At 39.1% G+C, this 16,112-nt stretch overlaps 1 protein-coding gene across 1 annotated transcript in view; it reads right to left on the minus strand.

The window, feature by feature from the left end:
* The window catches only part of LOC124286766 (serine/threonine-protein kinase BRSK2-like), a 159,680-nt gene that overhangs the window by 12,935 nt on the left and 130,633 nt on the right, over nt 1-16,112 (minus strand). Inside the window, 9 exon segments of the mRNA XM_046723203.1 lie at nt 1,066-1,134; nt 2,138-2,189; nt 3,658-3,758; nt 4,462-4,574; nt 8,252-8,303; nt 10,818-10,852; nt 11,507-11,653; nt 12,119-12,187; nt 13,903-13,936. Of these exon segments, the coding sequence (XP_046579159.1) occupies nt 1,066-1,134; nt 2,138-2,189; nt 3,658-3,758; nt 4,462-4,574; nt 8,252-8,303; nt 10,818-10,852; nt 11,507-11,653; nt 12,119-12,187; nt 13,903-13,936 (672 nt within the window).

A 16,112-nucleotide genomic window follows, 5' to 3' on the forward strand; every position in this document is an offset into this window, starting at 1 on the left:
ACTGAACACATCCACGTACAACATCTCTACATGCATCTGACCCGTGAAGATCCGGGGGTGGAATAGGTCTTCAGCAACCCATTCTTGTCATAAACGGCGACTATGCTTGTCGTAAAAGGTGACCAACGGGATCGGGTGGTCAGGCTCGCTGACTTGGTTGACACATGTCATCGGTTCCCAATTGCGCAGATCGATGCTCATGTTGTTGATCACTGGATTGTCTGGTCCAGACTCGATTATTTACAGACCGCTGCCATATAGCTGGAATATTGCTGAGTGCAGCGTAAAAATAAACTCACTCACTCACTCACTCTACATGCATCTGAGACTGGGTGCTACTGGCGATCCCGGCATCATATAATCTGGAAGTCAGTACGACTCCAATCTTTTCAACATTAATTGAAACATGCCTGCAATCTGTTCCCACCCACTTTCATCTAGCAGGTACCAAACAAACCATTTCTAGGCCTCAAATACGTAATAATTTTTCTTAAATAACACATCCATAATTTGAATATTCATAATGGTTGTTGATAAAACATAAACCAGTGGTTGATTCTGTGAACACATGCCAGCTGTTTAGAAATGAACAATGATCTTAGCTGATCCCTCACGATACCTCCCCAGTTACAGCTGTTATACAAAGTTTTTCAGTAAGTCTAGTTTACTGGCTTGTTTGTTGTTCAACACTCAGCAATATTCTAGCAATATGATGGTGGTCTGTAAACAGTCAAGTCTGGACCAGACAATCATCATACACAATTGGGATACGATGACATGTATCAACCCAGTCAGCGAGCCTGACCACCCGATCCCGTTAGTCCCCTCTTAAGACAAGCATGGGTTACTGAAGATCAATTCTTCATGTGTCTTACGAAGTCTAGAATATCACGCATATTACATATTATTCCCATAACCCGCACATGTGTCTTCTGTTTGCTCTATAAGACTGGCTGCCAGTTACATCGCTTCGGGAACACCACATGTAAACAACACTGACAAAATAATAATGAACCAAGGGACAGTAAACAAATGTAATCAGAGTTGTCTCCCTTGGTTACTCACACTTGCTGCACAGCGAGGGCTCTCCTGGAAGCTACGGGGGACCCTTCACTTATATTGCCCAGTGAAAGTCTGGCAGGGTCCAATACAAGTGTCAGTACAAGTGTCAATACAAGTGTCAGTACAAGAAAAAACAATTTCATTTCAAAACAGCTCTTTGAGTGGATTTAGTGCAAATGGCTTTCAAGTGACCAGCCATTGACTTCTCACAGTTCCAGCTCTAAGATAGCATAACTGTCATGACCATGTCAATATGTTTACAACCAGTTTTTCTGAATGTCACATATGCCAATGATGGGTTGTATCAATTACATCGCACATCATAAAATATTTAAAGAAGCAATTTCTTCAGTAATCACTCACCTCCACATTCAAATATTTATTTCCACTGAATAAATACTTTGATCATGAATTCCCTATATCTAGGCTTGCTACATGATTATCCCATATATGTACTGGAGGTTTGTTTTTTCAATCAGAAATAGCATTTCAAACTTTTCTTTAGATAAAACAAAGTATATTGAAGGTACCGGAGGTAAGTGAGTATCAGAATAATTTCAGAATTTCTTCTCAACATTTCTATCGATCACTATCATTCCCATTTCAGAAACTAAAATTGGGATATTATCATTTTACTCATTTTCCAATCCACTCAAAGAGCTATTTTCAACTTTAAACTTTAATAGAGTGTCAGTAAGTCTATCAGTATGTATATTTCCTTGAAAAAAAACTCTAAACATAAATGATTAACTATGTCAAATGTGGAATTTAAAACAATTACATATAAATAGTGACATATGGCTATAATATCCAAATTTCTGAATGAATGTTTGTGTAATATGTCAACGAAGATAAACACAAGAAAAGATTTATGATACACAATTCCACGTTTGACATAAAACCAGCTCACATACGATTCAAAACATACCCATAGAAGAAGTTGCTTTGGGTTGAGTCTGATCAGGTAAAGGTGGTCTTATTCACAAGGATTTCTAAATATGCTAGGTACAAAGTTAGTTGTTAGTCTCAAACAGCAATAATGTTAAAGAACAGGAAACTAATTGCAACATCGTACCTGGCTTGTCCGTTAAATTGGACCGCATCCACTCGTTTCCTGGGGGGATCGGCTGAAATGTAGAACAAGAATTGTTCAAACCCCTCTGACCATTGTCAGTGACAGATTACTACTACAGGTTTGTGAAAGTGTCTAATGCATATAAGAGATCTGGCCATCGCTGTCTAGAGCAGATCAGTGACATGGTTAATCTTGTCTACTGCAGACCAGAGATCTGGCAACTCCTGTCTACTGTAGATGAAAGACCTCCTGTCTACTGTAGATGAAAGACCTGGCTACCCGACTGCTCGTAGATCAGTGACATGGTGAACCATGTGTACTGCATATCAGAGATCTGACTACCCCTGTCTACTGTAGATGAAAGACCTGGCTACCCGACTGCTCGTAGATCAGTGACATGGTGAACCATGTGTACTGCATATCAGAGATCTGACTACCCCTGTCTACTGTAGATGAAAGACCTGGCTACCCGACTGCTCATAGATCAGTGACATGGTGAACCATGTGTACTGCATATCAGAGATCTGACTACCCCTGTCTACTGTAGATGAAAAAGACCTGGCTACCCGACTGCTCGTAGATCAGTGACATGGTGAACCATGTGTACTGCATATCAGAGATCTGACTACCCCTGTCTACTGTAGATGAAAGACCTGGCTACCCGACTGCTCGTAGATCAGTGACATGGTGAACCATGTGTACTGCATATCAGAGATCTGACTACCCCTGTCTACTGTAGATGAAAGACCTGGCTACCCGACTGCTGCTCGTAGATCAGTGACATGGTGAACCATGTGTACTGCATATCAGAGATCTGACTACCCCTGTCTACTGTAGATGAAAGACCTGGCTACCCGACTGCTTTCGTAGATCAGTGACATGGTGAACCATGTGTACTGCATATCAGAGATCTGACTACCCCTGTCTACTGTAGATGAAAGACCTGGCTACCCGACTGCTCGTAGATCAGTGACATGGTGAACTATGTGTACTGCATATCAGAGATCTGACTACCCCTGTCTACTGTAGATGAAAGACCTGGCTACCCGACTGCTCGTAGATCAGTGACATGGTGAACCATGTGTACTGCATATCAGAGATCTGACTACCCCTGTCTACTGTAGATGAAAGACCTGGCTACCCGACTGCTTTCGTAGATCAGTGACATGGTGAACCATGTGTACTGCATATCAGAGATCTGACTACCCCTGTCTACTGTAGATGAAAGACCTGGCTACCCGACTGCTCGTAGATCAGTGACATGGTGAACCATGTGTACTGCATATCAGAGATCTGACTACCCCTGTCTCCTTAAGTGAGTGAGTGAGTGAGTCAAGTTTTACACCGCTTTTAGCAACATTCTAGCAATATCATGGCAGGGGACACCAGAATGGGCTTCACACATTGTGCAAATGTGGGGAATCGAACCTGGGTCTTTACACTTCATATTAACCTGATGACTGCCGAACACCAACCAAGGTCTACTATGCAGACCTGCACAAGTGTCCATTGAGACTCACCTGATTCAGACCTACTTCTAATCTCCACATCGTCTTCTACACTAGGATTCCTGAGTTTTCGGTCCAGCAGCAAGAAATATACCACCTTCTCCGTGTTATGTCTGAAACAGTCACGAGGAATATCATTCCTTCTGGAAGGTATTTCAGTTTTATCAATGAGACAGCTTGATGTCAGAGGAAAGTCATACAGGTATACACATTTACATCTTTGCTATTGACACGGTGCTGACAAACCTATAAACATAACCCAGGCAAAGCTGGGATTCAAACACATGATCACACATTTCTTGCATGCCTAAGGGACGTAACTCTTCACCTGAAATTGTGGCACCCTGGGCAACTGTGCCAAAATGTATCTCAGGGTCTGCAACTCCCAGAAATCTGGGATTCAAACACATGATCACACATTTCTTGCATGTCTAAGGGACGTAACTCTTCACATGGAATTATGGCACCCTGGGCAACTGTGCCACAGGTATCTCAGGGTCTGCAACTCCCAGAAATCTGGGATTCAAACACATGATCACAGGTTTCTTGTATGCCTAAGGGAGGCAACTCTTCACATGGAATTGTGGCACCCTAGACAACTGTGCCAAATGTATCTCAGGGTCTGCAACTCCCAGAAATTCTTGGAACCTGAACACATTTAAAGATATCTAAAACTATTTGGCTGATTACTAACTTTGTCAGTCAAATTTGTATACGACCAGGGCTAGGATACAAAGTCATCCACAAAATCATGTACGATTTAACATACACTGAAAACGGATGTGAATATAAACAATATATGGCACCAGCACTTACTTTATACTCATGAGTTCTTCTACAAGTTTGTCTTTATCTTTAAAACACTGTAGAGAGTTCATTGTTGAAAGCACATCGGGGTCAAGATCTTCCACTGTGGGGATAACAGAGGTCTGAAACACAGAAGAGTTCTCTGTTGAATCTCATGTCACTCATCTAGGTCATGAAAACTAACAATAGATGACTGGTCGTGAAAACATAAAAACAAAACCATTTTGGAGTTTTGAGCACGTTTTGGTTTGTTGGTTAACACCTCACAGGAATATTCCAACTATCTGACATTATAGGCCAATAAATAATCAAGACTGGACCAGACATTCCAGTGATTTATGTTTTGCTTGTTGTTAAACGACACACTCAGCAATATTCCAGCTACATGGCGCCGATCTGTAAATAATTGAGTCTGGGTCAGACAATCCAGTGATCAACAGTATGAGCATCAATCTATGCAATTGGGATAGGCCAATAAATAATCAAGACGATGACATTCCAGTGTCAAGCCTGTAAATAATTGAGTCTGGGTCAGTCAACCACGTGGGCGAGAAAAAGAAAGAAGGCCTGCCCAGCTAAAATGTGCACCCTTGTAGACCATGGTCTTCACAGGCTAATAACGTGTAATGCATTGTATGTATCGCGATACAGGAGTTGGAAAGTGATCCATTGTATCATGTGCATCATATCGCAATACAATACTATACTGTATCATTACACCACGAACAGTAAACCATTTGGCTCTCTTCCACCAGGATGAGAGAATGTGGATTGCTGCAACTCCAGATCGGATTGTGGATGTTTCGACATTTCGGCCATCCATGCACCTCTTCCAACAGGAAGTGACAGTGATTGTGACATGAGTGATCATCAACATCACATGTGTCAATCAATCCTGAAATCGACATGACACACACATGCAAGTACACTGCATGCAAGAAGAGGTGTCCGTGGTGTCGGCCATGATGCAAGTGTCGGCCATGATGAATAGTGTTTTTGCTGACAGGATTTAATTCATTCGCCAAACATGCCAGTAGCCATTCAAGTCAAACAAGGTCATGGCGACCTTATAAGCTGAGTGTATCACACATGTATCTATGAAACCTTCGCATTTATTAATATATATACTTGGTTTATGGATGGGCCCACCCTAATTTCAAAATACTGTAATGGATTGTCTTCCCCACAAATCTGTTCATCAATTTCAGTAAAGATCGAAAATTAAAAAAAGGTCAACAAGAAAGGGGAAGTAAGTCTTTTCACTTGGTATTTGGAAAATCATATATTTCTCATTTTTACATTATAATAATTTCAGTTGACAATAAATTCTTTTAAGATATCAACAAATTTTTTTTAATCTCAATGGATAATAGAAAATGATAATTGATTAAAGTTTTGGGTAGAAAACTCCATAAACAAAATAAATATATTACACCCGAGAAGCATATTATCATGATAATTGTTTCAGTTCTAGAATAGAGAGAGTGATGGCAGGGTTAGAGAGTTGCCATTCCAACAGATTACAGGACAACACCTGGTACAGGGAGGGCTGGATACAGGTGACTGAGTGGGGTGTGGGGAACCTAGAGCAACATGCAGCTCCCATCAGGAGGATCTACAGAGTATGTCTGAGTGGACTGGGAACAGGAGTCAAACATCAAACGTAATTTGATATCCTTCATAATTTAGTGTTTCTTCCTCACACACACTCATGTTTGACATGTCTTTCATGTTGGAGTAGCCATGATAGCCCACATCGATACAAACTAGGTGTTGCGATACATCTATGTTGTGCGTGGATAGTACAGGATACATATCGAGGTGTCATGGTACATCTGTGATACATATCGATACATATTATGTGTGAGTGAGTTTACTTTTACGCCACTTTTAGCAATATTCTAGCAATATGACGGCGAGGGACACCAGAAACTGGCTTCATACATTGTACCCATGTGGGGAATCGAACCCTAATCGTTGGTGTGATAGGCGAACGCTTTAACCACTAGGCTACCCCACCGCCCTAATACATATTAAGAATTACAATACATTTACATTAGGTTCAACTTCTGCCTTACATATCGATACATATGGGCTTGAGTTACGATACAAAGCGTAATGTTAAATGTGGCTGGTTTAGAAGAATAAAGAGGTTTTCACTGTACTAGGTCATTTTAAAATCTCATTCAATGAGATTAAATACATTTTTTCATAAGTAATGTAACACTACAATACAACTTGAAATATTATTTTTTGAAAATCAATACCTAACATAACACGATACCAAGTAGGAGTGCCATGCATTGATCGTTAGTGCAGCATCGATGCATTAACGAATAAGTGGAAGATGCACTTTACGAGTGCCATCATCATTATTCTGGGTGGGTATAAGCGTGGACAGAAGGGTGAACGTGTCATCTGGCAGATATCCAAGACTCTCCTTCACAGCGCTATCCTACCACCTTGCATCACAAACTGACTGTCTTGAGACAGTTCAGATCTGAATTGTTGCCGAGGAATGTGTTCAAGTCATCAATTTCCTGTATCATTATGCTTAACTTAGAAATCAGTCTCTTGAGGACAAAAAACTATCATTTGGTAAAAATCAAATATGAACCTGCTCCTTTTACTGTTTATATTCATAATATTTGCTACAACAAAAAGTTGAAATTGTGGCGTTTGAACAAACACAATTACTGCCGACTTTAAAATGTTTTGTATGAGGACTTAAAATCACACAGGATGTCACATCAACAAAACATTCGGCTAAATCTTCAAGCCATTTGGGAGAAGTCGAAAACGTAAAAGCTTGCATGGTTATTGAGGCCAGGTGAGTCAAGGATATTACAGCTTCCTGCAAATGCAAGTTTGGTAATGCCAAAACTTGTCTCGATATTGATGCTACTGTAGAGAGTCAAGGACGTCTGGGTCAGGACAAGCAGACGGACAGACACACAGAGAGATGAACAGACAGACGGACAGACATGCAGATGATACAAGATGGCGAGACATGCAGACAGACAGACAGACACACATGCAGACAGACAGACAGACATGCAGATGATACAGATGGCAAGACATGCAGACAGAGGCAGTGTGAAGTACGAGTCGTCGCATCACCTGGACTACTTGTGTGACAGGTAATTCTAACTCTATATGCCCCAATGTCTCCCTAGAAAAAGGAAACAAAGTACAACATGAGACATACAACCAAAGTACAACCACCACTGGATAATACAACACCATCGGGTCCATCCCCAGCAGCGAGACCACACGCCATGTAACTGTGCAAATATACAGCCTACCATCTCCTAGCAATCTGTCCTCTCTGAAGCCTGGATACAAACAAACTAAAATACCCCTACTTTAAAACATTCTATTGGCTATTCCTTCATGGGCATCCACGATGTGTCATATCAAAGTTCCAAATTAAAAAAGGTTTCTTTTTTCAAATTCTCTGTAATGACTTAAAAGAACTAAAATCCTATTAATTTGGTATCAAAGCATTCAAAATGTGGAAGTACTGAGGTAAATTTTGAAAAGTCTTTAAGAAAATTTTACCAATGTAAGTATTTTATTTTAAAAATTTATGATTAAATCTTTTCGCGCATAGCATGCAACTTACTCTGCTCACCCCACAGGCAATATAAGCTAAGATTTTTAACAAAAAGAATCTCCAATTTGCACTGCTACAAGGACTGACGGTACCAACGTGAACAATTGTGACATCTACCCATAACACCCACAGCTGCTAGGACACACAGACAGGAAGAGCACTGCTCCCTCTGGTGGAAAATACCTGAACTACTTGAGTCATGGGTAATTCTACCTCGACTTCTTGTTTTGTTCCGCTAAAACAAGAACATGTGTCAGGTTATTCCCCCATAAAGAAGAACATGTGACGTGTTATTCTTCAAAGAGGACAAAAAAGGGTGTCATGTCATTCTTCTCAAATAGGAACATGTGTCAAATTACTCCGCCCCAAGAGACCATATGACAAGTTGTTCCTCAATAACAAGAATATATTTCAAGTTATTCCCCTAAAACATGATTACGTGTGAAGTTATAGTTTTTAAAATAAGAACATTATCAAGTTATTAACTTTAAACAAGGACATATGTGAAACTATTCCCCTAAAACATGTACACATGAGTTATTCCTCTAAACAAGAACATGTATCAAGTTGTCTTTAAAACAAGAATATTTGTCAAATAATTGTCCTATAACATCATCAGATCATTCTCCTAAATAAAGAAAATATGTCAAGTTAATTCCTAAAACAATAACATAATCTCTTAAAACATGATCATATGTCAAGTTATTCCCTAAACAAGAATATGTGTCAAAATACTGCTCCAAAACATGGTTAAGTCATTCCTAAAACTGCCTAATTAATCCTTACACTAAGAATGTGTTCAGTTTTTCCCCTTAACACAGCGTTTAAAATTCCCGCCTGCCTGACCATCCGGAACGGTTTATTTTCATCTCAGACAGTCAAATTTCAAAAGTGGCCTGTCCGGTGGTCTGGTAGATATTATTACCCCTAACAGTAAATATTTCATAACATCAGACAGGTTCTCTTGTCGTCAGTTTGAGGTGTTTAGGGTATTATGATAATTATGTTAAACTACTTATGATTGGACAGTTCAAGTTACAATAACCAATTTCCGTTTATTGTTGAAAACCGGGCCGGCAAGTTTGTATCCGGACTGGTAATTTTTTAAAGTTACCAGTCCGGCTGTTTGGCTTGGAATTTTTGGAGTTTTAAACACTGCTTAACATGAACATGTGTCAAGTTAACATCAAGTTTCGATTAATTTCTAAATAAGTCAAACTAGCTGGAAGCATTGCTAATTTCTCGGAGCCATCAACATTGATTTTATTTTTCTTGAGACTTGATTTAAATCTATCTCCAAGTGATGATTTAAAATTTTACAGTCAGACCCAAATGAGAATTGATTGGAATCCAAGCACAAACTTAAATTTCGTTGTTCAAATATATTTCTCCATTCAAAACTATAACTTTTTCAAATAGTCTCATGTCAAAACATGTAAGAAATAAACGAAACACTTCTACTTTGACTATGGCAACTGTGGCCCATATGTATTGCTGTTGATGCAAAATATTGATCCCAGATTCAAGCGCCGCTGCAAAGGAATTCATTAATGCTTTTTTGAGCCAAAGGAATATTGTCAGCAAAATATGCCATCAACTGGAATAAACCGTGTCATAAATATGCCATTAATCAGAAGATCAAAGTATGATAGAAATCTGGAGCCTCAAGTACAAAAATACAAATTAATATCCTGGCTTTCATGCATAACAAATTAACTTTGCCCAAATTTGCAAACATTCTTCTTGCACAATTAGTTGAGTGAATGTTGTTGCATGCCAGTCAGCCACATTCCAGCTGTATCATAGCCATGTTTAAAAACAATATCCCAGTTTTGATGCAAAACAAATTAATTTTGCCCAAATTTGCCAACACAAACATTTCTCTTGCACAATTAGTTGAGCAATATTCCAGCTATATCACAGCCATGTTTAAATCTGGGCAAACCAGTGGTTGATAGTATGAACCATAACAAGGTGACTGGGCATGTGAAGATGATCACAGCCGGTCACAACTCATCCTTATTATTTGCCCCAAACAATCAACACAAGGTTTTTTTCTGGGAATAGATGAGGTGAGGTGAAATTGGGTTTTATGTCGTGCTTGAGAATATTTCGCTCATATGACGACGTGCATGCGTGTGTATGTGTATGTGCGGCTGCTTGTACTAGCCCAGACTAAGAAGGTTTTATAGTGCTAGCCTACTGAGATACCATGCCGCAGTGAAGCATGAATACCCAACTCAGACACATTATACTGACTCCGAGCCGACCAGTCCTTGTTGTACCCATTAATGCCGAGCGCCAGGCAGGGACCAACAAGTACCATATTTTAACGTCTTTTGGTATGACGCGGTCGGGGATCGAACCCGCAACCTTCCGCTCTCCGCGGGCGGACGCTCTAACCACTACACCACGGAGGCGGTCTTCTGGGAATAGAATCTGAGGGAACATTATGATGTAGTTTCTGATGGTTGGTTTGTTTCTTGTTTAACATGGCACTCAGAAATATTCCAGATATATGGCATCATTCTCTAAATAACTGAGTTTAAACCTGAACATCCAGTGATCAACAGCATGAGCATCCATCTATGCAATTGGGATACGATAACACACGTTAACCAAGTCAGCGAGTCTGACTACCCGAACGGGTTAGTCGCCTCTTACAACAAGAATGGGTTGCTGAAGACCAATTCTAATCCCGATCTTCATGGGAAGTTTCTAATGGAGTGAAGTCCTGTGACATACTTACGCTATTGCCCACGGGTGTCGCATGACATCTTCAAGCTGCGAACAAACATCATCATCATCATCATCACCAAGACATCATCATCATCATCATCAAGACATTCCAAAGCAGCTTTTTGAGCATTTTGCTACATCTTACAGAACAAGAGAATCTCTCCAGAGTATTTTTTCAAAGCAAACATAGCAACATGTGTCAATGACTACAGAGTATGACTTTCTCTTGAGGTGGCTCAGTGGGTTAGATGGCTGACTTTGTGTGCTGGTGATTTGGTGCCAGACTCTAAGAGTGTGAGTTCAAATCTTGGATGGTACTCAACCCCAAAAGTACTAGAATCTGTACTTTACTGAGAAAGTGAAATCCCAAATATAACATGTGTTACATGAGACCACTTTCTAAATGGCAATGTGTAATCATTACTATCAATAGTTTGAATGCATGAATGAGTGAGTATTTCAGTGACATTAGTGCATGTAAACTTAATGGTTAAGAAGACTGAAAGTTATGTTCAAATTAGATGCTTATCACACATGGTGCTAACAAATCTAGAAATATTATCACACAAATTTTGGATTCGAACCCACAATCAACAGTTTCGGCATGACTAAGGGATGCAACTCTGCAGAGCAAATTGTGGCATCGTAGATTACTGTTTGTAGACACAAATGTTTGATTAAATGATAGAGTACACATACATGTAAGCGTTTCTCGGGGTCGACCTCTATCATGCCTCGCAGCAGGTTTTGACAATCAGGAGGTACAAAGTGTGGAATGTGAAACACGCCTTTTTTTACTTTTTCTAATAATTGTCGTAGGTTGTCATCATCGAATGGCAGAGCACCCTGAAAATGAAAAATGAATAACTTGACAACTGAGCAACACAGATGGAAAAAAGGTTGACCTTTCCCAAAAATCCTCAGAAAAATATTGTCCCTGCAAGACACATTTTCAGAATTTCAAATAATGTGAAACATTAAACATGATTGTTCATTCACACTCCAATTTGTTGAAGATAAACACAAGAGTGAAACGTAATGTCTTTCATCGCAAAGATGTACGCCTGCAAAAATTGAAGAAAAAAAAGCCCATTGGCTTCAAAGTTACACTATACTCTCCTACAGTTTACTACAGTCAAGACTAACTGGGTATTTCCTAGTCTTACATACAATATATCAAACTGTTATCGTAACAAATAGCTTAAGACATTAGACATTATGCTATTACCCTCACCACAAGAAAATACAGAGTATCATACTACTATCTTCACAACTAGCTAAGAATATCATACTTCATACTGTTATCCTCACCACTAGTAGAGCATATAATATCACTCCACAGCTCCACACGTCTGCTTTCCTACCATCATATTTTTCTCCCTGAAAAACATAAAGTTTATAGATGAATCGATCATGACATATCAATAAGATACTAATACAACAATATAAGAATCTTCATCCTGGATGCTTACAATCTATGTTAGATGCCCAGAAAAAGTAACATTTAAAAAAAGATTCTTTCTTTACTTTGCATAAATTCAGCAATTTAATACCTACATGAAACAATACTCACTAAAAGAGCTCTTATAACGATTTGGACGGATTGGACCAATTCCTTATTTTCAAAGTCACTAACAACCTTTTCATTTCTGTCTCACTAGCTCATAACAAAATAATAGTTTTATACCCTCTATCACGCCAATCCCCCAAATTAACAATTAAATGTGATGTTTCCCTCTTATTTGCCAGAGTAAGTACTTGTACTGAAACATGCCAAAAACATCGTGCACAAAACCAACCAAAACTTGACACACTTGAAATTAAATCTGATGAAATCAAACAAATCTTCAAATTCAGAAAAAATGATCCAAAGCTGTGTTTAGACAGTTGAAATCAAAATCAGATAAAATGCCAACTATTTAAACAAACAACAGTCACTTAAACAAACAAAACATGGAAATTACTGCACTAAATAAACACGAAGTGCAGTTCATGCAACAACAAAAACTACCTCCTCACATAGCTAAACAAACAACTTCAGCGATATATCACAGGGATAGAAATACTTTTTTTTCTAAATGTGCCTTAAGGCACCAGACAAATATTTTAGGTGGGCCTTTCAGAAGGCGAGTATGCCCACAAGTTTTTAGAATAAATGACAATGATGATCATTTGAAATTTATTGTTAAATAAAGAAATGGGGAGCATTCAGATATGTATGGTATTATTCAATTTGGAAAAAAAAAATTGTTTTGGGGATTAAATGACTAAATGTGAGTTATGTCTCTTAAAAACTTAGGCGTGTCAAAAGGGCACTGAGAACATTTTTTAGCCGTGCCATTTCTGTATTTTCCGTGCCATGGCACACTAATATATGGGGTATTTCGAACCCTGTATCATATACAAAAATCCCTTTGCAAATTGAATTAACAGTAAAAGCATTTAACTTAGATGAAGCCTTGAATAACAATTTAAATTATTTCTTCCACATAACATAAATACATATGAATTATATAAATTCTTTGATAAGCATTCTAGAAGTTGGCAAGTCAAAAATGAAACATACAACTTTATGGATGATAAATTCTTGTTTATTGCATTGAGCGACATTTCGATGTAGATTCTTACAACGTTATCAATCTTAAAGTGAAATCAAACGCTTAGCTTGATAACGGTGTGATAAACGGTGTAAGAACCTACTTTGAAACGTCGCTGTATGCAATAAACAAGAAGTTGTCATCCATAGAGCAGCCTGTATGTTACATATGAATAAATCACATATGTACCTGATTTGGATTGGTCAATCAGAGGTTTCAAATTATAACTACCTCAGAAAGAGCCAATGAAGCTCAGTCCGTTTTAGACTCAATTTAGAAGTGTTAAGTGTATATGTAACCTACATCTATGTTCATGTCCTTGATCTTGATGCAAGTTTCTTACATTTTTGTGTCATGCATTGAGTGACCACACACAAAGTAGTAAAATTGTGCTGTAATGAAATAAATTGTGAACAAAACTGAACATGAAAAGTACAATATCAACCATGCGTTGCCATGACAACTGTCAACCATGCGTTGTCCATGACAACCTCTTACCCGTATAACCTCTGGACAGGCATAGTGCGGAGATCTGCGGTGGACAATGAGGACAAGAGAATTACGTATATGTCACTAACTTAGCGAAGGAAGCTAAGTTCTCTTGGCCCTGAAGAGGAGTTGCTTCTTAATTGAGTGTTCAGTGCTTAGTTTCTCAGGATCAAATGAGGGAACTTGGACCAGGGCTTAGTATATGGCTAGTCTAGGCATGAATCTTTGACAAGGCTAGAGCTAGGCATGAATCTTTGACAAGGCTAGAGCTAGGCATGAATCTTTGACAAGGCTAGAGCTAGGCATGAATCTTTGACAAGGCTAGAGCTAGGCATGAATCTTTGACAAGGCTAGAGCTAGGCATGAATCTTTGACAAGGGCCCAGTCAAAGACTGGTCTAGGGCACTGAACTTTATCGAAGCATAAATTTTTGACAAGGCCTAAGTCAGAATGAGTGAGTGAGTTTAGTTTAACGCCGCTTTTAACACTATTCCAGCAATATCATATCTGGGGCACCAGAAATGGGCTTCGCACATTGTATCCATGTGGGGAATTGAACCTCGGTCTTTGTCGTGACGAGCCAACATATTAACCACATGGCTACCCCATCGCCCTGGCTAAGTCAAAGACAAAGGGCATCGAACTTCAGCTAGGTAGGAATCTTTGACAGGGGCTTAGTTTTGTACTTATCTAAGGCTTGGAACATAGGCTAGGCATGCAAGGTAGATTAGGGCTTGCAATGGGACTTTGTCTTGGGATAGTCTAAGGCATGAAACTTTGACAAGGGCTTAGTCTATGACTGGTCTAAGGATTGCAGCGTAACCTGGAACACAGTCTAGGACTGGTCTACCTGGACTACTCTAGAGCATGGAACATGGATTAGGGTTCGCACTCTGACATAGTCTCGGGCATATATAGGGCATAGTCTTGGGCTAGGAACTAATGGGCTGATGCTAGCATAGGGCATCCGATAATACTCACAAGGAAGATCATATTTCTACCAGAATGAGGAACGAACAAATTGTGCATCTGGCAGTAAATGCTATAGTTACTGGTCAGTATGTGGATACACCAGAACAGGGAAATACCATCAGATGAAAGTAAACCCAGATGCATAGAAGGGCATGTAAGATAAACATATTAGGCACTTCAACATATTTTAAGGAATCTTCACTCTCCAGACATGTCCTTTGTCTCCTGTTCCAGTTATTGATGTCTTGTCGTCTGACGATCTATCGACACCGCTATCTGACGTTTTCACGAAGCCTCATTCCCTCTGTGGTACTCCAGACGTGTTAAAAAGCCTAGTTACATTCAGATCAGCCAAGCAACCTCAGCTGACATGATAGTTCATATAACAACACAAAAAGCTACTGGAAATGATGGTAAGGGCCAAGTATGGTCTGGTGGTCTGGGTAATCTTTGGCACAGACAGCATTCCAGAAACAAACAAACCCGTCATCAGTCATGTTCGTCATGAAAATACATAATTCATATTTATTATGGTGTAAAATCACCTACAATCAGAAAAAAATCCATATCTGCTGCACTCGTTTTTTGTAATCTTGATCAGTTCAATCTCTATCCCCCGTTACACAATCTCCAGGGCAACTGAGGCTCTTTTATCGGAATCCTGAACATTTCTTTTGACGCCAGTTTAAACTGTTATCATGCATGTGGGTTGTATGTCATAAGTTTCCATGCCTCATGTATAAGTCTCATGTATTTTATCTGACATTTTTCAGGGGAGCTAGAGATGCGAAAAATTATTTCTGGACTTGAAAATATAAATAAAAAGAATAGCTACATCACCAAAAGTTGTCTCCCTTACATTACAATCCTAAAAAAGGACACACTATACAAGACTCAGTGATTGGACGGTGCCACTGTTAGTAGACATACTGCTTCTGTCACTATGTGCAAAACTCACCAATCAGATAGTACCACCAATTGTTACTTTATGCAAAACTCTCATCAGTACTGTATGCAAAACTCTAATCAGTACTGTATGCTAAACTCTAAACAGTACTGTATGCAAAACTCTAATCAGTACTGTATACTAAACTCTAATCAGTACTGTATGCAAAACTCTAATCAGTACTGTATGCTAAACTCTAAACAGTACTGTATGCTAAACTCTAATCAGTACTGTATGCAAAACTCTAATCAGTACTGTATGCTAAACTCTAATCAGTACTGTATGCTAAACTCTAAACAGT

The sequence above is a fragment of the Haliotis rubra genome, unplaced genomic scaffold, assembly GCF_003918875.1.
Source record: "Haliotis rubra isolate DU_JTF1 unplaced genomic scaffold, ASM391887v1 Scf390, whole genome shotgun sequence".
In the NCBI taxonomy this organism is placed as follows: Eukaryota; Metazoa; Mollusca; class Gastropoda; order Lepetellida; family Haliotidae; genus Haliotis; species Haliotis rubra.